Source organism: Diuraphis noxia, unplaced genomic scaffold (assembly GCF_037042655.1).
Source record: "Diuraphis noxia isolate RWA-SAM2 unplaced genomic scaffold, SU_Dnox_SAM2 contig0003, whole genome shotgun sequence".
In the NCBI taxonomy this organism is placed as follows: Eukaryota; Metazoa; Arthropoda; class Insecta; order Hemiptera; family Aphididae; genus Diuraphis; species Diuraphis noxia.
In genome coordinates this window covers 73,090,350-73,104,072 of record NW_028301713.1, presented here as the reverse complement: position 1 = coordinate 73,104,072, position 13,723 = coordinate 73,090,350, and the positions used below count along the sequence as shown (strand labels likewise).

The 13,723-nt window shown below is 28.9% G+C and overlaps 1 protein-coding gene across 18 annotated transcripts in view; it reads left to right on the top strand.

The window, feature by feature from the left end:
* LOC107162361 (uncharacterized) overlaps positions 1 to 13,581 on the top strand; it is a 114,779-nt gene extending 101,198 nt beyond the window's left edge. For 16 of the 18 annotated variants that reach the window (XM_089223047.1, XM_089223050.1, XM_089223045.1 and 13 more), the window contains 4 exons: positions 3,542 to 3,577; positions 8,783 to 8,917; positions 9,396 to 9,589; positions 12,589 to 13,581. In XM_089223047.1, coding sequence (XP_089079173.1) covers positions 3,542 to 3,577; positions 8,783 to 8,917; positions 9,396 to 9,560 — 336 coding nt within the window. In that variant the 3' untranslated portion in view covers positions 9,561 to 9,589; positions 12,589 to 13,581. The remainder of the gene's footprint in view (positions 1 to 3,541; positions 3,578 to 8,782; positions 8,918 to 9,395; positions 9,590 to 12,588) is intronic. The other 2 variants (XM_015509228.2, XM_015509229.2) reach the window with 2 other exon arrangements.
* Positions 13,582 to 13,723: the final 142 nt, after the last annotated feature.

Genomic DNA, 13,723 nt, shown 5'->3' with positions numbered 1-13,723 from the left:
TATATACGTATCAGTACTACTATATCTGAATATCATTGACCTGAGACAAAATTGAAGGAAATCAAACATTTCTTTTATTACAACTAAAAACTATCCTTTTAAGTTTTTTCATTGTTCATAAAACACTGTTATAATACAAGTTTTCAAATTATCGATATTAAAACGTATACAGCCCAATATTATGCTGCAGGGTTAGTGGCTTGGGAAATTTCGTAAGACATGTATTTTTTTTAACGGGAGAAAACTTTTTTAGTGTTTTTAAAACACTCAATTCTATATAAAACCAATTACCATAGATATTGTTTGTTGTAACATATATTTCAACGTTGATAGTTTGAGTACTGTTTTCATTCTATGCAAGGCGATATTTTATTAGAATTTGAGAAACATACAAATGTTATGACAAAATTTCATATTTTTCTCGCTTAAAATTAATTTTTTTTTTAAATTTACTTCATTACTATTTAAGTGATTTTACATAATAACCTATGATAACTTAAACAAAATAAAACATGTTGATAAAACCAGTATCGTAGATTGCATGGCTTACTGATAATATTTTATCGTCTTTGTAACCAGTTAATCGTGTTTAAACGGTTTCTACTGTAAATATTATGTTTCACTGTTATAGTGACTCAATTTACATTGTTTTCAAATAAGCTCTAATTCACTAACATTACCGTCCAAAATTAGTGACCGAATAAGTCCTATACCGTGGTATAAATACCGTAGATAGCTATTGCAGTATAAATGTATAATATCGTACAAAGCTTCAATTATTAACATCAGCTCGCGTCCACTCGTGTACCTACCCTCAATAAACACAACGTTTAACGAGTTCAATGTGATTACCCGCTTTAATCATGAACATTGTACTTTGTCCCATATTGAGTTTTGATCTCGGAATTTAACTACAAATGCACGTAGATACCCGCAGATCTGGTGTCGGTGATGTAAACAACGATATTATATTTGTTAATTATTATTATTATAACGTATTATTAGTGTCTACCTATATTATTATTCGTATTTACTACGTGTGGGTAATTTTCCGTATTTTCCTCCTATTTACATTCATATTCTTTTAGATTTTCTTGTATGAGGGGTGGGAACAATACTGCGCCGATCATATGGGTAGTACGTAATCAGGAATTATCGGCGTGGTCTGAACGGACCGGGGATCGCCGACTTAGCTGGAATAGTTAATAATAATATGTACGTTAGTTATATTATCTACCTGTGCATCGCATATTATACAGGTGCCTTATAACTATAACACACCACCATCGTGGCACGTGAACGAGAAAAATAGATCACGGGCAAGCTTTTGAATGACGATTGCGAAACGAGGGTGGTCAATATTATAATAGATCACACAATAGTAGGTATGAATATATAGGTAGGTACTATTCATACGGGGGGGGGGGGTAGGTGTATGTATTATACTGCGGGGAAAATGTACTTCATAGTACGTACAATACACGAGACGGAACAAATTAGAAAACAGAATAGCCCTGGAGTGCCGGATGACGAGGGAAAGAAAAGGAACACTAATCACAAAAAGGATCACCGCGCTCTGCAGTTTCGCGTTGCTGTAATACAGTTCGAAAATATTATATTATTGAAAAAAAAATTGTGAAGTTCGCTTATGAGGGAGAATTGAAATCTGCTCTCGTGTACAAAAGGGCATTTTTAGACGAGATAAACATTAATGGGCTAATTATTGTTTTTGTTAATCATTATGTACCTACAGCCGTGATGTTATCATGCTGCGTATTTTAAAATTAACGCTGTGCTGTGTTATTGTAAACACGATAGTGGAAATGTTTGTATTCATAATGCAATTTAATTATGGCGGTGATTCGCGAATACACACGAAACCGCGGATACGATTGACGAAAATCGAAATGATAGGTTAGGTAATAGTAGATAATCATAAATGAAGTGGGTAAATTCCAAGATCAAACTGACCTACTGACCATGCCGGCATCACACCCGTAGTAAAAAAAAATTATGTATGTATAAATCATAATTTATATGTATTGTACCTATCTACGATAATTTAATACAATACATTATATTATTTCGTGCTCGCTCCTCCGGAATGTGCATGCGCCGTCTGTATATGCATTTTTATGTACACAGATTTCATCGGTAAAAAGTTCGGTAAATTTACGTACATCGTACCCAGATGTGTAGTCACTAGCCTCTAGTGATTAATAACGTTTTATATAATATATTTTATTTTTATTTTTTTGGAACATTTATCAACCTGCTTACTATATTATTTGGGAGTTTACCAATTGCGCTTAAAATTACCTTTTCATATACCAATTGCGCTCTAAACATTTAAGGGTCGATATACCAATTGCGCTCTAAAAATTTTAGGGTCGATAGACCAATTGCGCTCTAAAAATGTTAGGGTCGATAGACCAATTGCGCTCTATACATTTTTTACATGTATTATACAGTTTTACAAGGTTTATGCAGTTTAGTCAATGAAATCTAAAATAAAATAATATTAATAATAATCAGAGAATAGGTGGTTAAATCATAAAGTAATAAGATTTTGAGTTTATATGATGTTTACATGATATTTGTATTTTGCATGCTTTAATAATAATAATATTTTTTTTTAATTATAATTTGAACATGGCATTACAATTTAGAATAATATAATTTGGTTAGTTTACAGAATAATATATTTGTTCAATAATACATTTTTTCACTACGAGGAAAGGAGAATATAATCATCATAAGTATAAAAGAACAATTGCCTACATTAAGATATTAAAATAATTCATTTAGCCACCACGAGGTATAATAATAATATGCTAATTTAAAAAAATATATAATACAATTTTCGTACATCACTCAAATGCATACTTCCGTGATCAAAATATGTGCGTGATAATAATAATGTTTCATAAAATTCCCGATACTGGTATAAAATATATTAAAACCAGTCACTTTAGCTTGTAATCAATTGATCAATAAATATCAGGCAAATTTTAATACAAGCGCAATTGGTATATTGACCGTAAAATATAAGAAGCGCAATTGGTACACTGACCCAAAAATATATGCAGCGCAATTGGTACACTGACCCAAAAATATATGCAGCGCAATTGGTATATTGACCCTTAAATACAAATTTTGTTTTAGGCGCAATTGGTCCATAGCCTATTATTTTTGTGTGGTTTATTTCTAACAACATGATAATAACATAATGAACATCTGACGTGTTTTATGAATTATAATTTGTTTGATATTTCATTTTGAATTCCACAAAAATATTATCTGTTGGAAAAATTCTCTGGTGCAAGTAATATCATATCAACCAACGTATTATTGACATAAAAAAATTTTTAAACGAGAAAAAAAATCCAATACTTGTATTCATATCTATCGGTAAAATGTACGTAAATTTTCTGAGTGGAATTTATTGGACTCGCATTCCATTAAATTTATATAATAAGCGTTTGCGGATATTATACTGCAGCAGCAGCGTTTTAATATCATCGTGGCATTTGATTTTCAGGGTCCCAAAGGAGACAAAGGTTACAAAGGCGAACCTGTGAGTATATATATATATATATGCAATTGTATATTCTATACCTGTAATAATATAGGTTATGTTATTACCTATATGAAGAGGATTATTTGACGAGAATCGTTGTCGATATTATTAACTCATAAGCGTTTAGGTGAATTTCCTATTTATCTGCCTAATTAAAGCATTGTATTTGAGACAATTCCTTACGACACAGCAGTGTTTGAACGAGTATGATACAATATAAAAGATAAAAATATAAACACTAAGCAAAAATATTATATCAGTACCTAAACTTGATAATCTTGGAACACATTTCAGTTTTGCTCGAAAATTGGTAGCGTGAACTCAAGTATTAGTGTAAGTTATTACATATGGCGCAGGTACCGAATGTGGGTCTTAAAATTGAACATATTTTTACGACAAAATAAAATAAACGATAAATCTCGTTTGAAAATGATATTTTTAGAGAATCCAACCACTTGAAAATTTGAAATACGCATTTTTCGTTTTCCTGTGGAATTCACAAAAAATCCCAAGAGTTTCGATACGAGAGGATTCATAAAACGCATCACAAGATATTAAATAGAGTCACGTAAACACATTTCAATTTTTACAAACGAAAACCAACCGATATTAAATGTATTAATTTTAGGCATAATTTTAATTAAGAGAGAGTATAGAGCATGAACTAGCTAGTCAAAAAGATAAAACCTTATTAAAAAGTTATTTTAACTTATCCCATCATAATTATCAAAATCTATACATATACTTCAGTTAATTTTTTAAATAACACTGAATTCCATATGCATACATTTATCTAAAACCGTTTTCGAAACTAATTAATTATCTTATTTAATCACACTTTAAACAATTGTTCTAAACTTAAAAAAAAATAAATAAAATGAATATATCTGTTGATTTAAAAATGTAATTGGCACTATAATGTAATTACCTTAACCGTTATAACTATACAGTGCGCAATAAAGAAGAAATAGTAAGATGAATTTTTATCAAAATGTTGAGATATTATTAATGAAAATAAAGTTGCACAGTAGGTAATCGCCGAGTTACACGACAACTAAATAAATTATATTTTTGTGTACTGAGATAGTTTAATATTTTTATATGCTTCGACTTTAAACTTATTGTGTTAATTATCTGTTAATGAATTATTTACTTAATATTTCTTTACGTATACTTAACTTAACCGACCCAAGTTATTGTCTTCATTAAATGGCCCATATTTGATTATTATATATATTTATAATCGAATATGGGAAATTCAAAAGTTACCATATCATATTACTCTTGAACATACTGTATGATATATTTTCGGACTTGTAGAAAGCAAAAACTTTTATATAGTTTGTGAACGTAATAACAATCATTTGTTGACTTTTGTACATTGTTGTGTTTTTGATAAACATGATACCTATATTATTACGTCATATAATATTTCTGATATGTGTACAAAAGAAGTCCAAAGTTTTTGTACCATTTCAAATGTTATTTTTAAATTGTTAGGTATTCTATGAGAGAATAATTCAAGTATATTTTTGAGAATTCTAATGATATTAAGAAAAATTTACATAACACCTAGGTAGCAAATCGTTCATTAATTACAAGTTACAACATTTTATAATTATTTAAAGCTTAAAACGTCCAATGACTTAATTATTATAATATAATATGTAGTAATTAGTTAAGTTACAATATTTGATGAATGGCAATATAGTTTTCCACTCCTCGAAGATAAATTTATTAATACATCTAAATTTTTATAACTTTCATAAATTATGGTTAATGATTAGATACACTGTTAGACTTGATGTTGGATATTATATATATTATATATACATTTAAAATCAAAATTTTCAGAGAAATATTCTACTTCTGTTTAGATACTTTATTAGCTACCTGGTATATATAATAATATCGACTATCCAGTTCAAGACTGCAACAACTCGAAATTTAACAAATCCGAGTTATGTACACCATCTTATATATTATATTATGACGATTTCAGTTCAAGAACGCAATAAAATATAGTTAAATTATTGACCGCTAGAGAGCTCTTATTTCGTTTTATAATAACATACATTTGTTATTCATATCCAATTCAAGACTGCAATAAGTATACTTATTGCAGTATTGAACTGATAATCTAATCGATTACAAGTAACATGTCGATATTATGATAATAATTATGTTTAAATCATAGTTATTTATATCTTAAACCGTGGTTGAGTTTTATCGGTAAGGATTTTGTTTTAGTTATCACTTAATTGAGTAAATAATGAAAAAGATAATACAAATTAAATAGTGACCAACGACTAATATTCAATTTAATAAACATAATAATATTATTATTATTATGATAGTAATATTATTAGGTGGAACTATGTTATGGTGATTTTCGTTAAATGTTTGTTTACTTACCTATATTTTTATGTGAATAAAGTTCCATAGTCTAATTAGTTAAATAGTTTAAATAGTTATTTAATTACAAAAATGTCTATACAGCAATCAAAAAGAGCAAAATTAATTGCGTCAGGCTTAAGCAAAACTGATTGTATCCCTATTGCAGAAAAGAGAAAAGTATATTATAATTCTACAATGAACAAATTCAACAATGAATTGACAGCTGTATCAAATTTAAGAAAATCTAAATGTTTCCCCATTATAAAAAAGTACCCTAAAAATGATGAGGTAATTATTTTATTATAGTATGCATAATAAAAATGCACAAAGTCTAATTAATAATTAGTAATTATAACTCTGATAAATATTTTGTTTAATAAGCATTTAATTTTATTTGTTACTTTTCAGTATATTAATTTAAGTCCTACTAAGAATCAACTTGTACAAAAGTGGTTAGATTCGCAATGTACGGAGTTATTTATTCCACAGTATTCAGAAACTCTAATGGACCAACCCAATAATGAATTTACTGTTACACCTGAATCAAATTTAGAGACATCTGGAATTGTGCCTATAGTAGAAATACGAATTTTAAAAGGTGTGCCCATATATGAGCCATCTCAATGGGTTTCAGTTATAAAATGTGCAAAAAAAACAGGAAAACCATACGTTGTACATGAAATGCAAAAAGATCAATTTTTTGACCTTAAGCAACTGGCTGTTGGACAAAATTTTAAAATAAATCAAACTGATGAAAATGTATTATGGAATTCAATCAAAATGATAAGAATCGAACATGATAATCCATATTTGTTAAAATATAAAACAAGCTATGCTGATACAAGTTATAAAATTATTGATACCAGAAAAAAATGCAGAAAAACTTTTAAAGACTTAAAATTGTGTGCTTTACAGAATACACCAAAAATTAGTCAAGAAAAAAAGAAAGACTTATTATCATTATGTAACTCACATGCAATTCCTAAAAACCATTGGGCATTTTATCAACAATTAGAAGTAGACTCAAAAAATTCAAAAAGAATTGTTGATACTGATAGTGAAACTTAAATACCTAGTTTTAGATTTAATTTAAAATATTTTAAACAACTAACACATTTTTTAACTATTTTAATATAGTTAACTATAAGTTTTTTTTAATAAATATAATAATGTAAAATTAGATCTAAATAATAATATTTGTGATAGTAAAAAGTAATCAAAATTAGTTTGTTTAATTATTTGTTTAAAAAAAGTGTAATTCTTTTTAGTTTGTTTTATTTTGTTATTAACCTATAAGAAGGTAGGTATATAGAAGTTATTCAAAAATTATTTTTTAAATAAAGGAATTTTGTTTTGGTTTATTTTCATAGTTATAACTAATAAAATATGTATTGGGTTTCAATTCAATAGTGCAATATTTTGACATACTGCCTTATTAAAAAAATATTTCAATTCAAAACTGCAATATGTGATCACAACTCATTAAATTAATTGATATATTTATATGATATTAGTAACAATGGAAACATTAATTAAAGACCTATGTGTATACCAAAAATTGTATTCCTAGCTAATATATTTTATATATTACAATTGACCAAACATTCAATGATTTTTCAAATCGCTCTCCTGAAAAAAGTTCTTTTTTGAGTTGTTGCAGTCTTGAACTGGATAGTCGATATGTGCCTATATATATATAAATATTATAAAATATTTAATTATGAAGTATAATTATTTTTGGAAATGTAAAAATGTTTTACCATTTGTCCATTTCTAGCTGTTATATCGGCTCTCGGAGTATTGCACACGTTTCGTTCGAGTATAATTTTACTAAGAAAATAATACATTCAAATATTGCAATATGCATACAAAACCGTTGTTAGAACAGTACTAGATCCTAACATCTAAATGCTAAGTATCGATTTTCGGAACGATACTGTAACAATTGGAAAAAATCAAGGAACGTGCTTATGATAGTAGAGAACTAGACAATTTCCTTCGGGTAGATACTTCAAGTTCTTCGAAGGATGCTGTATATAGTTTGAAATAATATCCGAATGGGGTTTTCATCTGAGGAAAAGATTCACCAGGAACCGTGAACGGTTCAAACGTCAACGATTTTTCAGTCGGGAGCCCTAGAGCAATTTTTACCATTTTTTTTTTTTTTTTTTTTTGAGATATTATGACGATCATCCATGTTGGAATCATTATCTATATAATGAACCTATATAATCATATAAATAATTTGAATGTCTGATTGTAATACAGTGGTTCCCAAGGTGTATTTTTAAGGGTGCCTTGCTACCGTATACGATTTATATAGTCCAAAATTAAATTTGAAAACTTTATGATGGTGGCTGATGAAAACAATTAAGATTTTGCAATAAAAAATGTATTTCGTAATTTTTGTTTTATTTCTTATGATTAGTCATTCTATATGACTTGAGAAGGGTGTCCTATTAAAATTTTTTTATATACAGGGTGATTTTTTTTATCGAAGAACACTCATACTTTTTAAATAATGAGTGTTCTTCGATAAAAAAATCACCCTGTATATAAAATTATATTAATAGTATGGTATATAATTTAATCTCTAAAAATATTATGTTTATGAGTTTATGACCAATTATAGCCATTTTGCGAATGTCGATTCTTGTCTAAAAGGTTGAAAAACATTGCTCTAGAGTCTTCTTCTCCATTTAGATGTTGCTCAGCTCATCGAACACCTTTGTGCCGAAATGGCACAATATACGTTTACAGCTAGGCGTCTATAGGGTATAATTAACGCGTGTGCGTACATTCCAGGGTCCGGTGGGTAAGAAAGGCAGAAAGGGCGACAGAGGTGACAAGGGCGATCAAGGAGTGCCGGGATTGGACGCGCCGTGCCCCATCGGATTAGACGGACTGCCGCTGCCCGGATGCGGTTGGAGGCCGCAAAAGGTACGTTTGGAGTATCTTTTTTACGCTTCGTCTTGAGTATCATATTATACGATGATAAAAATGTTTCAAGATAATTGATCTAAAGAATTCCTCGTGCTAGAAACTCTGAAAAAAAAATTGAGCATCACATATAATATTAAGCCGGGCATAAAAAACTACTCTGAGTGCACATTATATAACCTATATGATACTTAAGGCGTTTGTGGTAAGTTTAGTTAAATTTGTTGGGTAGTTATAACTTGTTAAAAGTGCCGTAAAACAGAGAGTGGACTGTTGCATACCATGGCGGGTAGCGATCCGGTTTCGATATTTTACAAAGACAGCCCGCTTTCTGTTTTAATGTGTCTCGACTTTGTTGCTTTATTTTCGTTTTTAGTGTGCTTTTGTTGCACGACACGTACCTCTCTAATATTATAACGCCTGATTTAATATCCGATTTTAATAATAACATATCACTGTGCCCGATGACGACCAAAAGGAGCCGACGACCACGACGAAATCGTACCGGTCGCAGACCACCGCAGAACCACCGGCGGACGATTACGACGAGGGCGGCGGAGGTGGCGGCGATGAGGAGACTGAAGGCGATTACGGTGGCGAGTACACCGACGAGACGAACAATTATGACCCGACCGTGAAATAATAACACCGCTTGCGTTTGTCGTGCCAGAGGTGTGATTCGTATTGTTTTTATTAATGACATTGTTAAAAATATAATTATTACTATATATATTATTCACGTTATTAACAATATATGTATTGCTAGTGTAGGTATAGCTACATTATGACATTATATTAGCTGCTAATTTAGTGGCGAAACCAACATGGTCTTCGAGGAGCAGCGCTTTTTAATTTTTTTTAAATATTTAAGGGATGGTTAGTGAATGGATGCTCAATATGAAAGTAAAAAACAGTATTACTAAATAATAATTATTGTAATTGGTGAAAAGAAATCATCAACGCTAATAGTACTTGTCGTGTTCATTATAAATTATTGACAAAGGAGAGTGGGGGTAGACGGTAGGTCAATTTTAGATTGCTTTTGGGTTATTTTAGGTTTGTTTCGCCACTGCTTGCTATATAGGTGATGTTGATTTTTTTTTCGTAGGTTTGTGCGTGCCATAAATTCATAACTATTCGATGTTTAATGAGCCAAAAGTAGTAAATATCACTTTGGGGCCAAAAACAAAAAATGGTCTTGTGTTTTTAATCCTCTATTATAATTGGTGTCGGAAACCCACTAAAATATTCGATTTTTACCATGTCATTTTTCTATTTTTCTTTTGTTTGAACGTTCTAAATTCTATGAGATAAAATTTGACAAATGCTATATAAGGTACATTGAGATTCGTGTTATACATGAATATCCTTTCAGGACACGTTAAACTGACCCCGTCAGTCAATATTACTAAATATTTTTTACTATATTAGCCAGTGTAAGATATTTTATGTAATATTTTAATTGTTATCACTTTTTCATTTTTTTATTAGTATTATGACAGGTTGATTTAATTTTTATCAAAAGTATTGCATACGATATAAATATTCAATTTGTTGATTCCATTGTGAACTACTTTGAGAACCTTATTGTTTATTTTTTAAGCCTGAACTATACAAAAACATTTCATAAATATTTAAATACACAATTATTTATAAAAATTTTAAATTCAAATGCTTATAATAAAAAACATACTCGAGCTAAGAAAATGCTTCACAAGTAAAAGACGGTGCTTCACGCCCCTGTTATCTGATTTTTTGACGCGATATATTTTACTATTATTATTTTTCTAATGAGCTAATGCTTATATTTTACATTCAGTAATAAATAGGAAACTCTTAATCGAGATATTGGAATAAATAAATATCATATTATTATTATCGTTGTAAAAAATAAAAACATAATATTATGATATTATAATTCTGAGTGTAGTTACTGCTGCATACGTTTATTAATTATTTTTTACCCATTAAAAGTTAAATTTAATTTTAGGGGTATCATACCAACATACATAATAATAATCTGTAATAACAGCAAGCCTATAAAATTATTGGACATAAAATTTAAATACGCTTTGTAATGTACCCATATTGCCTATACATCACGCCGTGTTAAAATTATATTTTAACATTTTAAAAATTGTATTTTTTATAAGGTTTTTGCTGTCACGGTGACTTATTAGAAAAAAACAAAACTATTAATAGGTTTTGCCTATAGAGGAAAATTGTCGAATAGCGTGCTGTATGGGTTCTTCCAATTATAGGTTATTTAAATAATATTATTATGTGAATTAACTTTTAGCTATACTCTGTGTCACGAGAGAAGTAACCTGTTTCGCATAGGTATGCAATCTGACGGTGGCGACTGTTGGTTGGCGTTTCCTCCAGTTTGTGCTTAGAATCGAATGCGTTTTGGTCGGGACTCGAGTTACTTCTCTCGTGGCACAGAGTACAGATACTGCATGTGTATTCTCAGATCATTTTTTGACTGACTCTCAATATTGTGATTAATTATTAATTTGTTGCTTTCATTGACGCGATTTAAAAGACACCTTCACGATTCAATGCATTTATGAACGGCGAAAATTCTTGGTTATTTTGTTGTTGTGAAAACGTAATATTTTTAAAAAAACATGTATATACCTAACTTGCAAACACTAGCTGTAAGGGAAAAAGTTACTGTTATACAAGTCTTTTTTTTTATTATTATTAATTAATTTAATTGTGTCATCAATACACCAGCCACCAGGTATTTTCACAATGTTAGGTACTATATACGATTAATATGATTACAATATCTACATTATTACAATGAATTTTTTAATTTTGGTTAGCTTATAACTCTATAGTTCAGAATCTGAGATTGACGTGTCTTCTTTAGGTTCTAGTATAGGATATCCTAATTATGCAAGTCTGTAACGTGGTCGGGGATGACCCGTTAAATATAAGATATTCAGGGAAGAAACTATAGTTCTTTTGAATATATTGTCACCGTAGCTCGGGAGCATGAATGGTATTAGGATCTTAATATTACAAATAAATAATGATTGGTCAAGATTATTATTAATACAAACAGATTTATTATTACTTACGGTTTACGAACAAAGTTACCAAGAATGTGGAATTGTACGGAATTGTAATCGTTACAAGTCCTTCAGATCATATAAACAATATGGACATTTATATTGCTAAACACAGTGGCAAGGAGTAACTCGTCAAGAATTATCAAAAATATTTAAAGTGACTGTAAAAACATTTAAATCTCAAAAGTAGGCAATACTTAATACAGCGATTCCCAAACTGTGCACCACAAGTACTTTCTAATGTCACTGTGGTCATGATAAATAATTAAAAATTTATAGAATTTTCCTTTCAAAAATTTGTTATTAATGAATATTATTTTATCCAATCTGTCATGGTATTCATAGCGGCTGGATACCGTGGCTATATATTTGGTTAAAAAAAAAGCCACTGACCTGATGTGTTAATGACTTTTAACATTCAGTCTTATATTTTGGTCACTAACCATGCAGCACTATGTATGACGAAAATTTGTATTCGTCTGTTGGGAGTTGGTTGAAATTTTCTTAACATTTTTAAGTCATTTGAACTTGAATAATGACATGTTTTAAAAACAGTTAATAATTTATTTTTTTTTATACTATTATTTCCAGAAGTTCAACGTCGATGACAACAAACTGTTTTAAGCCAAAGTTCGGTGTACATATTATTACTATATTATCGATGAACATCGATTTACGACGGGATCATTGTTCACCGCAGTTATTACGTCATTATGTTAATTATAAATATTATAAGCTAGGTTAATGTAAATACATTTTATATAAAGGCATACCTATGTTTTAAGTCAGCGCAGCTGATGTAATAGAAACTACGACTTATACAAACGAATAGTTTTATTGTATTTTCTTTTTTTCATATTTGTACAATAATAATAATAATAATAATACCTAACATTAATTAATTATTATAAATTCAAACCCTTTAGTTTTGTGATACCCCTCTCTGCTCAAAATCAACTTAGTTCCTCGTTGGGTAACCATTAACAATGATGACCATTCATTAACATCCGTTTGTTATTAATCTGTGTACATTATATTATTATACTTATAAGTTTTATGATATGTTAAAACAATAATAGTTTGAGTAACATATTTTATTTTTGTATTAATAACAACTTCTGTTAAAAGTTTTAACTACAAAATAATGTAGTAAACCGTAATACATAAATTATATATTTTGTTACTGAACTATAATTTTATTTTAAAAGCCTCAAAGTTTGGGTATTTTGGTTGTTACCCAAATTATTTATTTATTAAACAAAGGTGTAATAACATTAAACCTAAAATGTGAAATATATTTCATTTTTTTTTTTAAAATTAATTTGTAACGATGCATGGATTTTAAACATAATATACAATATTAAGTTAAATTAGTTAGTATAACAGTTCTAATCTTAATCAAAATTGTGTTCATTTCATTAGCATAAGAGAAAGAAACATCTGCAAATTGTTATTGAAAAGTATGGCATACTATATGTCTATATATTGTATAAGAAAAATTTAATTATAGGTACCAATACAAAACAAACACTGTAATAATGCTAATAAATTATACATTTATACTAATAAAATAATTTAAAAGTATTAGGGTTGACTCGTCTATAACTTTATTTTAAATTTCACTTATTCGGTAACTGATAAAAATATCTACAATAGAAAAAAATCATAAAAATCAAGTAATTCAATGATTTTGTACATTCATTTCTTGTACATAAAATATTCAATC